Consider the following 18,555-nt stretch of genomic DNA (forward strand, 5'->3'; position numbering starts at 1 on the left):
TATTTAAAGATATAGCATTAGGAAAAACTAATTGTTAGTGTTTTATAAATGGATACATTCGTTGTTATGACTACAAGTGTTCGAGTTAAAAATAATTGTTATATAAAAACGTGATTCTTGTGTTTACATCTCTCCAGTTAAAAGATTCAGCCAGAATTCAGCCCCTGGTTGCTTTACAGACCAGCTTTCACTGCAGACTGTGCAGACTGCTGGAGTCCCATGAATCACATCCTGAGCAGCACTCCTCTCTGGCAGAGCTGTTTGAACCCTGCGACTGAAAGGCAATCAGCAAAGATGCAAAGTAGGTTGGCTTGATGCATTCTTTTCTCCCCTTGGTCAGCAGGACTTTTTATGCTTGCTCTTTTGGTTGATTGATTTTTATTTCAGCAATTCATGTGTGCTGATGCCACATATAGGTAGTTTTAAATGTTGATATACCCAAAGATCTATTCATGTCTTCACTGTACTGTGGGGAAGACTGTATCCTTCTATATTCAACAAGGACACTAGGTTCCTTTTCCCTGAGGTCTAGGTAGAAGACTTGGCATCCTCACCAACAGGGAAATTGTTGGTGCAAGAACACGTGGGTAGTGGCAGAATTAATGTCTGTCAGGAAGAACAGAGACATAGGTAAACTTGGCAATGGGACAAAGGAAAGGATTGTGTAAAGACCAAGTCAACAGAATAATTCTGGTGGCCTCAGTATAGGTGATAGTAGGAGGAAGGCCTTTCCAAAGAAAGAATTTTGCAACTACAAAGGCAGAATGCAACCACCTTCAAAAACCCTCAAATCTAAACAAATGAGATGGAGAGGTAAGTTTTCTCTCACTGTAATGTATATTCTTATTACCCTGAAATTGCCATTCATGCTATTTACTGTAGCATGAAGGGCTTGATCAAAAGCAAGCGTCACAGGGAGCAGAACCCTGATGAACACCCAGCCTCACAGAGCTGACTTGTCATTTTCCAGTGAATAATAAAGAACTTAGCTAGGACATTTATTATGCCATTATCAGAGCAAGGTACCAAAACAAGAGCTGTGTCTGGTTTTGGATGCTTTCCTATAAAATTTCTGATGTTGATGGCAACTCAGAACACTACACAAGCAATCAACATTGTATTAGGGTTTTTGGAAGGTCTAAAATATGAGAAGTTTCTACTTAGCTTAACAAATAGAGGTGATTTTAAAACTGGAGGTGATCTTTTTTTCTTCCAGACGCAAAGGACAATTTAGCATTCTGAAAACTATCTTGTAGAAGATTCAGAATTGTATAAGGTCTTAGAATACTAAGTTTTATGAAGTAGCTGGTGGCATGGATATGAGTTGGTTTGAAATGTCATTGCCTTGTGGACCCAGCTGTCTGTTCTTGTTTTCGGGTGCTTGATTAAAATTGCTGCCTGACTTGGACCAGGTGGGGATTCTGCCTGACTCATGTATATTTATAGCATTTTAAAGAGATTTTTTTTTTCACCTGGGGAATTGAGCAGAGGATTATCTGCTTAGGTCTGTATGAATATGCATTCCACATTATCTTCATATGCAGCAATCATGAGGTCAGAAATGCAGGCTGTGGTAGGAAGGAAAAGCAATTTTTTCTCTGGGCAGCCTGTTCCAGTGGTTCATCACCTGCATCTGGAAGAATTTCTTCCTAATATCTATTGCAGCTTCTTCCAGTTTTAAGCCACTACCCCTTGTCCTCTCACTCCATGCTTTTGTGTAAAGTCCTTCTCCAGCTCTCCTGTAGCCCCTTCAAAAACTGGAAGGCCTCCCCAGAACCTTATCTCCTCTAGGCTGAACAACTCCAGCTCCCTCAGCCTGTCTTCACAGCAGAGGTGCTCCAGCCCTCTGATCATCTGATGGGCCTCCTCTGGAGTCTGGTCCTCTACCTTAACTGCATCACTGTTAGAGACTAATACAGCAACAGATGTTTAATGAAACATTTTAATGGTGCCACACATATTAAAGTACATCACCTGCATCCCACTGTGATTTTGGTGGCATAGCAGAGAAGATGAATGCAGCAGTGGCATAGGTACCAGAAAGTCATTAAGTTGCACATTCTGACAGCTTTCCTAGGTCCTTGTGATTGCTAGCTACAGCCCTTTGCAGCTGGAATAAACACTCCAAGTCAAAGCAAAACAAGTAGCTACTAGAGTCAGTAAGGCCTCAGTGTTCACACATAAACATAATTCCTGAAAACAATTCAAAATCTGAAAGTATGAATCTGTCTCCTGATTCCATGTCTTGTTTTAATTTTTACTTTTTCTCTTTTTTTCATTCTCCTTGGAGGGTTTGTAGGAAAGAAAACATTCATTATGAGTGGTGTTTCCTTAGAAAAAGAATCAATGATGTCTGTTGAGGTAAATCCCTTTCCTTCCTATTTTGCTCTGCAGCTGTTTGCAGTTCAGGCCTTACTGCATTTTGGATGCTCTGGCACATCTCCCCTCTTCCAGTACAGGAAGCTGTGAAGTCATTCTTTTTGTCATTTTGGAAAGAAAAACCCAGTATTTGCCAAGGATCATACAGGTTTTTTAATTGCAGAAGTAATACCAGACTGCAAAGATTGCATCCCAGTTTTCTGTGCTCTTGGCTTTGCTCATGTGTGAGACAGGAAGAAATTCTTCCCCATGAGGGTGTGAGGCACTGGGACAGGTTGTCCAGAGAAGTTTTGCAGGCTCCAGCCCTGGAAGTGTTGAAAAGCAGGTTGGATGGGGCCTTGAACAACCCAGTCTAGTAGGAGGTGTCCCTCTGCATGACAGGGGTGATTGGAACTAGATCATCTTTAAGGTCCCTTCCAGCTCAAACCAGTCTATGATTCAATGATTCACAAAAATAGTCATCCTTTTCAGAACCAGATGGTAATCTTTCTTCCCTGGCTTATGTATTTCAAGTCAAACTCCTCTGCTGTTGCTTTAGAAAAACAAGTTCAGTCTCTTAAGAGGCCACCTGTACTTGCAGCGTCCTGGTTTGCTCTGTGGAGGGGTCATTGATAACCTCCTGTGGCTTTGCAGCGACATCTCGTGGCCTCATTGACCTGGAAACGTGTCAGAGATTCCTCTTCTAGGGTGGAGAAGGTCTCACGTGAATGATTTCATACCATGAGGAGGTAGGATACCCTTTGAAAACCAATTCATTAACTGTGTTTATTTAGACAAGTGACATTGTCAACATGATCAGTAACTGTACAAAAAAAAAAAAAAAAAGGTTAGAAATTGTTTCAGAATCTAAATACAATTCACAGATTACATCAGGTTGGAAGGGATCCTCAAAGGTCATTTTGTCTAATCCCCCTGCAATGAACAGGGACACCTCAAACTAGACCAGGCTTCCCAGGGCCACTTGAAGGCTAATCTTGAATGTCTCCCTGATCTTTTTTTTAAAATTTATTTCTTATTTTAACAAGCACTTCTACTATATAAAAATATTCTCTTTTCCCTCATGGTATATGAACAGCCTACATTAAAAATAACCCACAACAGTTAAATCTACTGTAAAAGTAAAACTTTTTTTTTTCTGATGTAACTAATCCAACATATTACATGTCAAAGGAATAGGTAAAAGCATTTCAAACAGAACATGATTTTTTTACATTGACAACTGCATTTCATCCAGTAAACATTTACATGACTAAATTCAACAGAAAACTCTCCAAGCTGCCTTACTAAGTTTGAAAGCCATGGGGGAAAAAAGTATAGAGAAGTTAATGAGGAGAGGTTAACACTTTTTGAAATTAACTGAGACAAAGTGAACAGCCAGTCCAAGGTTAGTGTGGCTGTTGTACTCCTTTTAGACAGGCTTCTGGAGTTATATTTGAAAGTTCCAGCTTCAGGTTCTAATTTTGCTTTGTTTTGAACACTGAGCATTCAATGAAAAGTTCTTTATATGAAAAACACCCACAGATGATGGATAAGACAAAATCCAAACTGTTGGGAAAGACTCCCATTGTTTCACCAAATCACAGATGTGGAGGGCAGCACTTCACTTGGGAGGGGATTACTTGAGGGTCTTTCTGCAGCTTTGGAGTATTCTGCTGCACAACTTTCCATACTCTGGTGTGGGGCCTTGCTGAACTTTATCAATGAACCCCAAAACCTTTACTCCAGTTAGAGTATTTGGAGACAGGTGCACAGAACCCAAGACTGCCACAACTGGTAGTAGTGGCAGTTTTGAGGCTCTTACAGATAGATTTTTCTAGTTCAGCAGAGTAGTACTGTAGATATTTGCCCTTCTTGAGACTGCAGTACTTTGAACAGCATAATAAGACAAACAAATTGCGGTTGCAAACATCCAGTCACAATTTGTCTAGTGCACAAATATACCAAAGATCTCAAATAATTTCTCTCAGGCTAAAGTAAAAGAAGTGCCCACAGTCTAAAATAGGAGAATGCTCCTTCTACTCCTGTTTAAACACTCACCAACTAAACAGCAGTGGAAGTACTGAGGCCACACAAACTAAACTACAGAGACAATCTAAGGTAGCAATATGCAGCAGATCCACAATCTGTCACCTCTCAGTTTACAGAAATTAACTTTACAAAAAATATTTGTGTGTCCTTTGAAGTAAAGCAGAGTTCTTGCAAGGAGGAGAGTGGAAGAGGGCACTGTGGTATGCTGACTTCCAAAGCCCAAGTGGAAGAGCAGTGTGTGACTAAACCCCTGAAAGGGAACAAAGAGAATTCACACAGGAATCACAATAAAATGCTGGGCATTTGTCCCTAGCTAAAAACTCTGCTGTGTGGTTCTTGTTTGCTGTGAGGTAATGAATCACCAGTAGCAGAAGGATGGGGAAATGGTAGCTGTGCAGAGAATAGGGAGCTTTCAGGCTAAAATTGGTGGGATCTTCCAAAATGAGTGTGCTGCTGAGTGGAGGGCTTTCTAATGGCTTGTCTAAGAGAGCTCACTGCAGGGAGAGGTTGGACTACATGACTTTTAAAGTTACCTTCCAACCTAAAGCCTTCTTTGATTCTATGATTTTGTGATTTTATGAACCATGTAGGAACTCTCCTGTCCCAGTGGCTGGTCTTCATGGCAGAGTCTGCTGGTGCTTCCTCCTAAACTTAGCCCAGCTGTGCAATCACACAAAGCAAATTCAAGCCCTGTTGATAATAAATGCCTCAGAATAATGAAAATTGATGTTACACAGGGATTTCTGTGTCCAGGGATTCATCCATGTCTCTCCTCTATACCCTCCACAACCTTCCCAGGCACTTAGAAAGGCTCAGTTCTCCAATAGCAATGGGCTTAAAATGCTGAGCCTAGGATATATTCCTCTGCAGGCAACTCCATACTCTCCCAGTGAATTCCATATCCATTTCCTGCATACATTTTGTTCAACAGAAGCAGAAATCAGCCATGTGTGGAAGCTGAAACTGTTCCATGTAGTTCCTCAGCAGAAACACACTGTTAAGACAGTGCACTCTGTGTCTCAGATGGATTTCAGTGATGACACTGGACTTTGATGTAGAATTAAATTTACCTGTTAACTGTACTGGTATTCTTTCAGTGAATTGCACTTGAAAGTAATTGCACTGTATTGTAGCTGCATTTTTGTAATGCCATTCAGATCCCACTCTTCTCATGATGTCTTTGCAGCGTGGTTTGCTCAGCCCCAGTCACACACAGGTCTTAGGCTGTGGCTATCTTCTCAAACACTTTGTAACTAGAAGTTCTTGTGTTATTAAAAAGCCATTACCTCCTGGACTTCTTAGCTCAGCTTTTCTGGAAAGTGATCATCTGGTAATCAGCTTGAGATGCAGCTGGGTCACATGGATTCTCCCTGCTTTCAGAAACGATCTGTTCCACTGCTTTGGCGGTTTCTGGGTCCTGGGAGCAGGGACTGTCCAGGGTATCACCACTGCTGTTGCAGTGAAGAGGGGAGGCTATGTCAGAGGGCTGATCTGAGGATTTTCCTGCAGTGGGTGGCAGGGGCATAGACAGAGGAAGGTTCATCATGTAGAAAATATTGCCCAGACGTCGGGACACCTTTAAAGACAAAAGCACAATTGCAGCAGTTGCTTCTTGACATCGTGTTAAAGCCATTGAACATCAAGGTGACTGTCAGGTAGCAATGCCAAGGACATCCAGGAGTTCCCAACCACCTCAAAGAGTTAATCAGTGGTTAGGAAAAGTTTTCCCATTTTCCCTCTCTCATACTTTTCTAGGCTTAGGTTCTTGTGAAGGAGCTTGGCAGTACTCAGCTTGGGAAATGGCCCAGTGTTCTGGGGCTGAAAGGAAGGTCCTCTTGCTCTCTAGGTGCTGTGGCATCCACAGACAGAGGGGTGGCAAACTGCCAGCCAGGAGCAGGAAAGGTGGTTTTACTGACAGAAGAGTGAGAAAGAGCAAGAGGTTAAAGAAAAGGGAAAGAACCAGGCAACAACTGAAAGGGTTGATAACGCTGGATCAAATTAAGAGCAGAAAACTTTAAACCTAGAGGGACAGCCTGTCCCTGAAACATGTACAATTCTATTCCTAGGAAGGTTGTGGAAACCTCTATGTGGTAGGTTTTAAAAGCCAGGTTGGAGCAAAAGCAAGTATGTGTCAGAGCAGTCCTCACCCGCTGGGAAGGGAAAAGAGGAGTGAAATTGAGTTAATTCATCAAACATCTTTTCCATGTCCAGCCTCAGCCTAGTGCTGTTGTATCCTGACTCCACTGTCTCTCTCAAACTGTCAGTCCCAGCCTGCCCATAGTGTCTCACTGTGTGCTGTTGTAACACACAGAGAAGCAAAACTGAACTATGCTGGAGTAATTTCTCCTCCTATTATGGTAGTTACCTTGTCAATGAGAAAAAATGTGGTTTAGCTTGGAAAACTTTCATCCTGTTTGTGTCTGAGTCTTTCACATCTCTGTGACTTGCCATCTTGGCACACACTTAGCAGTCATACCTGAGAGCGGATTTTTAGTGCTGGTCCAAGTTTTAATCCCATTGTATCCAGGAGATGTTCTTCTGTTAGCAATGGGAGGGTTTCTCCATCGATAGCATGGTCTTTAAATATCTTAAGAAATGATAAAACACATCACACTGTGCTAAAACAGACTTCATTGGTTATTTTTATGCTTAATCCTGAGGGACAGACAATGAAAGAAGGAAACATTGATTTTGTATTTATCTCCTACCCACAGCGTGTTCAGGTGTGTGGGTATCAGCACATTTTCCTGTGGCTTATCCACTTGTTCTTGGCAATGTTTCAGTGTAACTGGTTTCTTTTTATTCTTTAGGAAGTGAGCAGCATGCTGCCAATGAAAGCATGGTGTTGATCTTACTAAGGTTTTACTATGAGCATACAAGATTTAAACCTCTTTGCTTGCATTTCTACTGATACTTCATTTTTCAAATGGGGTGATGCCTATAAGAGCAGGACATGATGCCTATAAGAGTAGGTGGGTTATACCAATATCCAAGGATACAAAGTTGCTTTAATCTGCATAAAAATAGTGCATGGCACTTGGAGAAAAAAAATTAAGATACTTTCCTTATACTGTTATTTTGCTGCTTGTCCTCCTGGTATATGTCATGACCAGTAACTCCAAAATGCAACAAAAGTCCACACAAATAAATAAGTCCTTATCAACATCTACAGAGAGGGGATTAAGAGGATGTGGGCAGACTCTTTTCAGTGGTGCCCAGAGATAGGACGAGGGGCAGTGGGCACAAACTGGAACACGGGAAGTTCCTCCTAAGCATAAGGAAAACTTCTTCACTTTAAGAGTGTCAGAGCACTGGAACAGGCTGCCCAGAAAGGTTGTAGAGTCTCCTTCTCTGGGGTCTTTCAAAACTCACCTGGGTGTGATCCTGGGCAGCCTGCTCTGGCTGACCCTGCTTTAGCAGAGGGGTGTGACTAGATGATCTCCAGAGGTCCCTTCCAACCCCCACCATTCTGTGATTCTGTGTAACCTCTCAGAGCATGGACTAGCTTCCTCCTTAGGAAGCAAGTGGCTTCACGGGATGAAGCACAATGAAAATTATTATGTTTGTAACTTGTGGCAAGCAGTTAACCTCTAGCATTTACATTTGTTTGACGGCCTTTAAGTCCAGGTGGTCCTAAAGACCCCAAAATGTGATGCATGTTTATAATCACCTGAGCATAATCTGCGCAGCCTGGGAGGCTAACGATGAAGTTGTATACATCATCCACAGTCCACTTGCGGATGTCTTCAATGGAAGAAATGTCTTCTCCATTCAGGATCAGGCCATGTGCTCCTTTGAGGGGAAACACAAGTGTTATGTTCATAGAGCTTTGCTGGCAAATCAATAATTGTGAACATGAGGATTTTTTACACTTCTCCAGAACCTAATATGTTAACAGCAGTGTGTGGTCACAGAGAGATACAGGAGTCCTAGACAGCAAAATCACCACATGGTCAGCAGCAGCTGATTCTGGAGAGTTTTCTTTTGATGGTTTCTTTGGTTTAATGGTGGCACTGCACATACCAGTCACTACAAATACAAATCACACTGCATTACCCAATGCTTTTGATTCCATAGACTTTACTGTTATTTTAACCTGACTAATATTTCAGTAGAACAGAATCAAGCCTTTGCTAGCCTGTAGTGCCTACTGTGAGCTAGATGGGCTTCTGGAAAAGTTACGGGCAGAAGACAGAGAGAGGCTAGCTCACAATTTCGTTCAGCAGTTTTGTTTATTTTAATTGAAATTCCTTATGCAGACGGGAGCTGAATACTTAGAATCATAGAACCATAGAGGTTGGAAGAGACCTTTGAGATCATCAAGTCCAGCTGCTTGCCTGGAACTCACCATACCATCACTACTGCTAAGCTACTACTGCTAAAACATGTCCCTAAGCACTACATCCACTTAATGAGCATTTCAGTGACATTTTTTAGGACCTGTCGGTGTGGGTTAACAGTTGGACTCAGTGGTCTTAAAGGTCTTTTCCATCCTAAATGATTCCATGATTCTGTGATTATATGTTTCAGTGATACAGTATGTCTTTGGTAGATGATCCAGCCGATTCTCATTTCAGGTAATGGGAAGTTTTGCAGGGCTCATCCATTGGCACTGGTGCCTTTAACAAGGGCTGCAATGCTTTAGAAACAATGATTCTTGCACAGTGGCTGGAGAGACCTGTATCTCAGGGATAAGTTTGCTCCTAAATGAGTGCAGCATTTAAGAGATGCCTTGTCCTGTTTGAAAAACACGAGGATTGATCAGTATATTGTGTGTTGCCATATTTCCCACTCCCAAGCACCAGGAGAGGAGAAATGTAACACGTTGAACAGAATTGTGGAGAGCCTCAAGTGCTGCAAAGCTGACAGCTTAGGGCTGACAAGTGTTTTGTCCCCAGGTACTGATACAAACACAAGGTGACTTCCTGTGGTGGTTTAATACATGGCACAGGGCATTAAGACACTTAGGAATCTGCTTTGTGACTTTCTGCTGTGCAACTGCAATATCCTTTCAAGTAAAACACTGCTACCTAAGATGCTGAAACCTCCCTTATGTGAGCAAGCAGTGCAGTTTGCAGGTAGAGAAAACCACTCTTTGGTTGGATTGATCAGGTGATTACTGTTTGCATCATGTGAATTTTACATTTAGTTACCATGCCTCTATCATGCCAAAATTTTGCCTAACATGGAGAGAAGAAATAAGAGAGTAAGTCGATAAAAAATTAATACTTTCAACATGCCATTAACTGTATCTGGAGGCTTGACAAACCTGAAGGTAGCAGTGGGTTGCTGGGTACTGGAAATCCATATGGTAATGCTGAGAATGGGATTGCAGAAGGGTACATGTACTTGTCATCAAAAGCAGCACAGGAGCTATTAGATTCCTTCTCATTTGTGTTGCTGCAGCTGTTGGTTTCAGTAGAGATTTCATGAGTAGCACAGTTTTTTCTCAAGCCTTGTTCAAACTCTTTACAGTTTTTGGCAACTGCAGATGGCTCAGTCTGGTTTTTGCTTTGTTCATGTTTGTTTGTTGACTCCACCTCTGTTTCTTTCTTGTCTTCTTTCTCATCGTCTGCTGCAACTGCTGCAGGGTCTGTGGTTTTGTCATCAGATGGGTTCTTTGTGCCATTGGCACTGCAGTCTGGGGGTTTGTGATTTCCAGCTCTTCTCCCTGGCCGCCGTCCCCTCTCCCTTTGCAGAGTGCTGACTGGAGGGTATGGGCTGGCTGCCATGAGCATGGTGTTGCCGTGAATTTCATCAAGGGTGGTCCGATGAACGTACAAGTCGCTGGGAAGGTGGCCTTCAGGTAGTCTGTGCCTGCCACGGAAAGCAAGGGGACTGGCTGCCATCCCATGATAAAGGAAAGGCGCTTCCAGGCCCAGCAGCCCTTTCCGATGAGCTTTCTCCATTTCTTTTTGCTGAAAAATAGCACTCATCTCCATTTCCATTCTAAGAGACACAGAGAACAAGCAGTTAAGGCCTCTCAGTTCCTTCATCACTTTTTTTTTTCTTTTCAGCAGAAGATTAAAACTCAGCTAATTGAGCAGGTAAGAATACTGCTTTTCTTCCCTCTCCCCTGTATTGCTTGGGGAGAGGTCACAAACTTCAGATGGAGTGGCAAACCTGGCTGTATTTAATGTGCTGCCAGGTACATATAGTAAACTAAAAGGAAGAGAAAATCTTTCTTTTGTGTGATGCCTCTGGACAGTATTTCAGACAAAAACATTTTATTTGTGTTGGCAATCCAGGCATTCTTGCAGTGGTTATGTTCACCTGGGATTTGGAAAATTGTCTCCAAAGTTATAAAGGTCAAAGACTAAAGAAAATAAGTGATTTACATTGCCCATCAGGAAATTATACTGAACACTGCGAATGACAGGGATACTGTATGTGATAAAGGACTAAAATTATATTATCTATGGAAGCTGTGCATTCAGGGTAAGATAATGTGAGTAAGTCTCTTGAGTAACTCTCCATAGTGCCTGGTACTAGAGTATGGCTCTAAGAGTGTGAAAGGGTGAGATCCTGGTGGTGTTAAACTGATCTTACTCTTGGTGGATAAAGGCAATGCTCAGAGGCTGCCAACCCCTGGCATTTCAGGTAGGAAATTCAGTGAGATCTGGAGAGTATGAGTAGTATGTGCCTGCATTGTACCAACCTGTACTGCCATCAGCTTTCTCTGGAGCCAAGCTAGTGATCAAACAAGTCTAGAGCTCCACAGCTTCAGCTGGAGCTGATAGATGGGAGCAGTGAGCCAGTCTACCAGAGTGAGTCAAAACAGAAATGGTTTAGCCTGCCTTTCTTGCTTGCAGGAGCTTTCAGAGGGACTTCTACATTATTCCTTGGAAAAGAGCTTGTGAGGGCAGCTGTCTCTATTTAAAGAGCACAAAGATCTGCCGTGAGGATAACAGGTCAGAGTCTGATTTTGAGGAGACTTCTCATTAATGTAAAATTGCCAAGGAAAACAGTCTGGGAAAAGGTATCTATTCAGCTGGTTGTTGTGTGGGGGGAATAACATAACATAACATAACATAACCCTCACTTTGGACTTTCGGAGGGCAAACTTCAGGTTGTTCAGGCAACTTATTCAGAAAGTTCCCTGGGTAACAGCCCTTAAGAACAAAGGGGTCCAGGATGGTTGGACCTACTTCAAACAGGAGCTCCTAAAGGCACAGGAACTGGCAGTTCCCACATGCCGTAAGATGAGCCGGCGGGGAAGACGACCGGCCTGGATGAGCAAGGAGCTCCTGAAGGATTTAAGGGAAAAAAAGAGGATTTATCGCCTTTGGAAAGGGGGGGAGGCAACTAGTGATATGTTTAAGGATGTTGTTAGATCATGTAGAAGAAAAATTAGAGAGGCAAAAGCACAGTTAGAAATTAAACTGGCCGCTTCTGTGAAAGACAACAAAAAGCATTTTTATAAATATATTAATGCTAAAAAGAGGGGCAAGAGGAGCCTCCACTCTTTACTGGACGTGGAGGGTAACATTGTAACTAAGGATGAGGAGAAGGCTGAGATTCTAAATACCTTCTTTGCCTCCATTTTCAACAGTAAGGCAGGAGGACTTCAGGATAACTGGCCTCCTGAGCTGGTCGATGGGGTCAAGGAGCAGTGTTGTACTCCTGAAATCCATGTGGAATTAGTTCGAGACTTGTTGAGTCACTTGGATATTCACAAGTCCATGGGACCTGATGGGATTCATCCTAGGGTGCTGAAAGAGCTGGCAGAGGAGCTGGCCGAGCCTCTCTCCATCATTTTCCACCAGTCCTGGCTCACTGGAGAGGTCCCAGAAGACTGGAAAGTGGCCAATGTGACACCCATCCACAAGAAGGGACGCACAGAAGAACCTGGGAACTACAGGCCTGTCAGCCTGACCTCAGTGCCAGGGAAAATCATGGAGCAGATCGTCTTGGGGGCAATCACTGCACACCTGAAGGATAGCCAAGGAATCAGGCCCAGCCAACATGGATTTAGGAAGGGCAGGTCCTGCCTCACCAACCTGATCTCCTTCTATGATCAGGTGACCCGCCTGGTGGACGTGGGAAAGGCTGTGGATGTAGTCTACCTGGACTTCAGCAAGGCCTTTGACACTGTCCCCCACAGCAAACTCTTGGCCAAACTGGCTGCTTGTGGCTTGGACAGCAGCACTGTGCTGGGTTAGGAACTGGCTGGAGGGCCGAGCCCAGAGAGTGGTGGTGAATGGTGCCACATCCAGCTGGCAGCCTGTCACTAGTGGTGTCCCCCAGGGATCAGTGCTGGGCCCCATCCTGTTCAATATCTTTATTGATGATCTGGATGAGGGGATTGAGTCCATCATCAGTAAATTTGCAGATGACACCAAGCTGGGAGCAGGTGTTGATCTGTTAGAAGGTAGAAGGGCTCTGCAGAGGGACCTTGACAGGCTGGACAGATGGGCAGAGTCCAACAGGATGGCATTCAACAAATCCAAGTGCCAGGTGCTGCACTTTGGCCACAACAACCCCATGCAGAGCTACAGGCTGGGGTCAGAGTGGCTGGAGAGCAGCCAGGTGGAAAGGGACCTGGGGGTACTGGTTGACAGCCACCTGAACATGAGCCAGCAGTGTGCCCAGGTGGCCAAGAGAGCCAATGGCATCCTGGCCTGCATCAGGCATAGTGTGGCCAGCAGGAGCAGGGAGGTCATTGTACCCCTGTACACAGCACTGGTTAGGCCACACCTTGAGTACTGTGTCCAGTTCTGGGCCCCTCAGTTTAGGAAAGATGTTGAATTGCTGGAGCATGTCCAGAGAAGGGCAACAAGGCTGGGGAGAGGCCTTGAGCACAAGCCCTATGAGGAGAGGCTGAGGGAGCTGGGACTGTTTAGCCTGGAGAAGAGGAGGCTCAGGGGAGACCTCATTGCTGTCTACAACTACCTGAAGGGAGGTTGTAGCCAGGAGGGGGTTGGTCTCTTCTCCCAGGCAACCAGCACCAGAACAAGAGGACACAGTCTCAAGCTGAGCCAGGGGAGGTTTAGGCTGGAGGTGAGGAGAAAGTTCTTCACAGAGAGAGTGGTTGGCCATTGGAATGGACTGCCCAGGGAGGTGATGGAGTCACCATCCCTGGAGGTGTTCAAGAGGGGATTGGACGTGGCACTTGGTGCCATGGTTTAGATAGGCATGAGGTGTAGGGTGACAGGTTGGACTCGATGATCCTTGAGGTCTCTTCCAACCTTCTTGATTCTATTCTATTCTATTCTATTCTATTCTATTCTATTCTATTCTATTCTATTCTATTCTATTCTATTCTATTCTATTCTATTCTATTCTATTCTATTCTATTCTATTCTATTCTATAACACAACATAACATATAACATAACATAATATATAACATAACATAACACATTCAAAGCTGCTTCTGTGCCTTCTTTTCATCTTTGCAACAACCTCAAGTTACTAATGTTCTGCTTTCAAAGACCCAGTGGAAGTGTTTTGTCTATGTACTGTGTCCTTGTACTTCTTGCCCAATTGTCATTGCTCACACACTGCTCTTGAGGTGGAGCAGAGTGTTACATTCTTGACTGCTCCCCCAGATAAGATTGTCTGTTCCCTGAGGACCTGCAGACCAGAGTATCACTGAGATTTGGTATGAGGCAGAGTCCTTTGGAGAGCAAGGATTTGGGCCCAGGTGCCCAGCAGCACAGAAGATTATTTGCCAACATCTGATTTCTGTTGCCAGGGTGGCAAGAGACTGGGGTAAAAGGTTAACTCATGGATTTCCTTTTTTTTTAACTCACACCACCCCACCCCCCTATTTTATTTGTTCCATGAAATGCACTGATGATGCAAATCTTGTGCTTGGAGGAGTTCAGTAATCAGGCTTTTGCTGACTTAAGAGCTCAAAACACTTCAGCTGTAATTCTCTTGAGATGCCTACTCAGAATTTATCTGTTCTTTGCTCTGTGTTTTACTGTGTGAGGGGTGCTGCCACTCAGTACTGTGCCAAAGCCCAGTGCAGGAGTGGTGGAGATTTGAAGTTCCTCTATGGAAATGGTGTGGCTGTGAGGGAGGGCACTGGTGGTGACTTAATTAGCTGATGACACTGAAACTGGTACAAATAGTTGGACTCTATATAGTCACCCTGGCAGTCAGACTAAACTAGATTAAACTAGGAAAGTGGTGCACCCTGGCAGGCTGGAGATGTAGCTATTCATCCCAAGGGCCTATCTTTAGAGGTTTACAATGTTGTGTGTGATAGCACATAGCTGTGAAGTTTGAATTAATCTGACTTTTGGGAACTTTTGGGGTATTTGGATCCCGAGTTCAAGGCCTGGGGCTGAACTTTTTAGCTTGTTTGTTTCTTTAATCAAGATGAGGGAGTTGCTTCTTTTTCTTGTATCATTTTAAGGCTAAAAAGCAGAGTGGGGAAAGCAGAAAGTTCAGTAAGAGATAGTTAAGGGCCCTCTGTTTCTTTGGTGGCTTAAAAAAGCATTTACAGGATCACTGTAAATAACAACCCTGACAAAAAGTCTGTGTCTTAATTTCCAGCTGCCTTTGCTGCCCTAAGCCTTGGATGCACCTTGGAACAAAGCTTACTGTTGGTTACCTGGCAATATTTTGCTTTTGAACCAGTTCCTGTCTTCTAGCCACAGCTTCCATGGATTCTGGTTGCAGAAAACTATATCCTTAAAGGGAGAAAAAAACAAAATGCCAACTCTAAAATTCACTTTTTCCTCAAGCAAATGCACAACCCCCAAAGCCATGCAGAGCCACATTAAAAAGCTTTTAAAGATTTGAACAACATGCTTCACCAGAAAGGTGATATAACTTCAAGTTACATCCTGTTTGTGTTTGTTGCTTTGGTGAGAATGTGGAGCAGAAACATGAGGCCCAGCACTGGTGCTTTTAGGATCAGATCTGCAGTTAGGTGTATCTGTCATTCTCCATAAAGGAGAGATGGAGCAGTGTGGTTTTATTTGGTGACATGTCTTTGAAGTACACATAGCTGCTCAGAAAGTAATACTGCATGGCATCTAGACAAAGCAAACCTTCTCCTTCAAGACTGTTTTCAGCCTAGATGCCATGTAATTTTAAATGACATTTCCTCTCGAGGGAGTCTCTTATTTGAGATCCACTTTGGGGAAGGGAGAAGCTGAAGCCAGAAACTGATTGCTAGATCTGTGTGGCATGCACTGAGAATTCATTCACACATCTCCAAGAAGGAACCTGAAGCTGTGACCTCTTTTTTTCTAGAGTGCTGTGTAATTTCTGAGCAGCTTGACATGTATGCCACAGTTGTGTGGCCACACTGTGAAATTCAGCCTTCTCCTTAGAGCTGTGCCCTGTAATTCTGAGCCTGGATTAAAAGGACTTGTAGTTGTTCTACCTGAGTAAAGCAGTGTGTGATGCTATAATTAAAGAATGTGACTAGTAAAATAACCTCGAAACAGCCAGTGCTCAGATGTGAGCAAGAGTTAAATGTGGCAAAGTGACTCATTTGTTTAGCTACAGCCTTCTGTTAGGTGTGAAAATGCTTGGGAAATACAAAAAGGAGAGAATAAAAACATGCAGATTGTTTTGAAAACAGTGTATGTAACAAAAGTGTGCTTAGACTTAGACTGGCCCAGTTTAAATTCTCTGGCAGGCAGACTGCCTGCTCTTAGTGAGGCTGTTTTTCCAGGGAAAATAAAGGGTTACTGACTGCTGATAAACCTCTGGAACACGAGTAGGTGCTGTTGGCTTTCTCCTTCACATGCTCTGCTTTCTCAGGACGCAGCCAAGGCTGGCTTACCTGGGCCTGGGTACACGCGGTTGGACAGGATGTTTGGCATGTTTGCGTGCGGTGGGACCGTGGGCCCGAGGTGGGATGCAATGTGGATTTGTCTTGGGTCAGCTGATGCCATCATTTCAGCTGAGGGTAACAGATCTCTGAGAGGACCAAAGTACATTCAGACATGTGAAGGACATTGTTTGATTAAGAGTAATCTAATATCTTAATATACTGAGGTACAGTATGTGCTCAGTTACTCGTTAACTGCAGCGTTGTAAGAGAGAAATGGAGCAAAATACCTGTCCACCAGTCGAGGCTCAAACTGGGAGGGAATGGCCTGCATTCTCTGCTGGCCTGCACCCATCAGCTGCGGGTTCACTGCCATCAGCTGATTCCTCATTAGCATCTCTTGCCGCTGCCGCAGTTCTGACACAAAGCACACACAGTTCTGTTGTCAGTGTGGGAAATTGGGAAGTGATTCTGTCAGCAGTGCAACTTTACCAGAAAAAAAAAAAAAGTGTTTTTTTTTTTCCCAGTCAAGTGCCAGCATTTTAATATGTTAACAAATCACACTTTTTTTTTGGTAGCAACAATTAAAAAAAAATAAATTACTGCCACCTTGACCACTTTGTTTAAATAATAATAATGTAAAGTTATACAATCAAGGTGCAGTAAAAATAACAGGATATGCCCGGTCAAGGGTGCAAAAATGACACTTTACAATCAACAATAATTTGTATAGCAGTATGGAACAGAAGAGAATAGCTGTGAATGTTAAGTTCTCTGCTTTAGAGACTTTTCATCTCTAATACAGTTTTATTTTTAGAAAAAAACCCTTATTAGTTGGAACCTGCCTTGTCATGAGACAGCAGCTCTAGAAAGAAGAGTCTGCACTGGTGAGCCAGAACTTCACAATGTCCAGCTATGGCTTTTTTCTGCTGAGTTCCTGTGTGATCTTGCCTCTTCTTCCAGATGCTTGAAGCTTGAGGAGGGCAGATTTAGACTATATATTAGGAAGCAATTCTTTACAGTGAGGGTGTTGAGATACTGGAACAGGTTGCCCAGGGAGGTTGTGGATGTCCCCTCCCTGGAGGTTTTCAAGGCCATGATGGATGAGGCCTTGAGCTACCTGGTCTAGTGGAAGATGTCCCTGCTAATGCCAGGGGGGTTTGAACCAGATCATCTTGAAGGTCCCTTTCAACCCAAACCATTCTGTGAATCTATGAATCTGCAAATCTCTTGATCAAATTTTGAATGCCAAGAATCGCCTGTGTTAACTTTTAATTACATTAAGAGAAATGTTTCTCATGTTACTCCAAAGATAAATCTGAAGACATTAAACCTGCTGGTGGCTGTTTCTGGTATGTTGTGCAGACGTTAGCAATCCTATAAACAACTGTGCAGTTGGGTTTCTTCCTGCTTACCTCCTGCTGCCATGCCACTTGCTAAGCGGTACAAGTGCTTTTCTTCTAGCGTTCCTTGTTCCCCCAGGATAGACATTTTTCTCATGTGATCTCGTGGGGTCATGCTGCAAGGAGACAGCAACAACTTTTCTGTGGTAAAGAACTGAAGCAGCAGGCCCAAAGAACAGAGTAAGACATTCAGCAATATAAGAAACAGAGCAGGTTACTTATCAGATAAGTTACTGATCAGAGAGTTACTTATCAGATAAACAGGTGTTCCCTCTGTCAGTCCCAGCCCTGCCCTTCAGTGCTTGTGGATTGTGTTGCTTACCACATACAAGCTTTCAGGTTTCAGGATAATGCAAATGTTGCTCTTGTTTATACTGAGTTGTTCAGTGTCCTTGGGTCTTGGAAAGTCAGGATGTTGGGAAATACCAGCTGCTCAGAAGGATGTAATTAAGCCAAAGTCTTTTGCCTGCAGCCCTGAGAACAATTATGTGCTCATACTTGGGCAGGCAGATTTATTTGGGAATTCTAGTAGTTTGGAGTCCTGTCTACTGTAAACTAAGTGAAACAGATGGGAAGCAAGGGTAGAAACAAGCTGTTCCAAATGACATCAGCCCCTTAAAACTGCCAAATAAAGTAAAATAGGTACAAGAACATGCTTTGCAGTGAGGAAAACAGTGATAAAAGCAGTGAGGCTCAGATTAATTATCCATGTATGTACAGGTAAATAAAGCCAGATGAAGAGTAGAAATCTAAACTGAAAACTAAACCACTACCAATGCACAGCTGAACAGCTGTCCTGTCATTGAGGTGGATTGCATCAGCATTTCTCAGTCTGTCCAAAGAAGCAGGTGATTACAAATGATCCCAATGCCAGGGGAACATTTAAAAGCTATCCTGTGTAGGAGGCTTTAAGTTTAGGGGTTGACAGAGGGAGCAGATTGCCTCTAAAGGCAGCAGGAACATCTGCATGTGAATTTCACAACATATTTCCACAACTTCTTTTTTTTTT

At 43.3% G+C, this 18,555-nt stretch overlaps 1 protein-coding gene across 1 annotated transcript; it reads right to left on the minus strand.

Annotated features, from left to right (window-relative positions):
• Nucleotides 1-5,710: 5,710 nt before the first annotated feature.
• On the minus strand, nt 5,711-17,661 carry SAMD7 (sterile alpha motif domain containing 7). Its single transcript, XM_054386271.1, has 8 exons — nt 17,559-17,661; nt 16,434-16,560; nt 16,156-16,292; nt 14,971-15,049; nt 9,677-10,356; nt 8,078-8,199; nt 6,884-6,994; nt 5,711-5,983 (listed from the first exon to the last, which is right to left on the minus strand). The coding sequence occupies exons 1-8, from the start codon at nt 17,659-17,661 to the stop codon at nt 5,711-5,713; spliced, it is 1,632 nt and encodes a 543-aa protein (XP_054242246.1).
• Between the last annotated feature and the right edge of the window lie 894 nt (nt 17,662-18,555).

The sequence above is a fragment of the Indicator indicator genome, chromosome 13, assembly GCF_027791375.1.
Source record: "Indicator indicator isolate 239-I01 chromosome 13, UM_Iind_1.1, whole genome shotgun sequence".
In the NCBI taxonomy this organism is placed as follows: Eukaryota; Metazoa; Chordata; class Aves; order Piciformes; family Indicatoridae; genus Indicator; species Indicator indicator.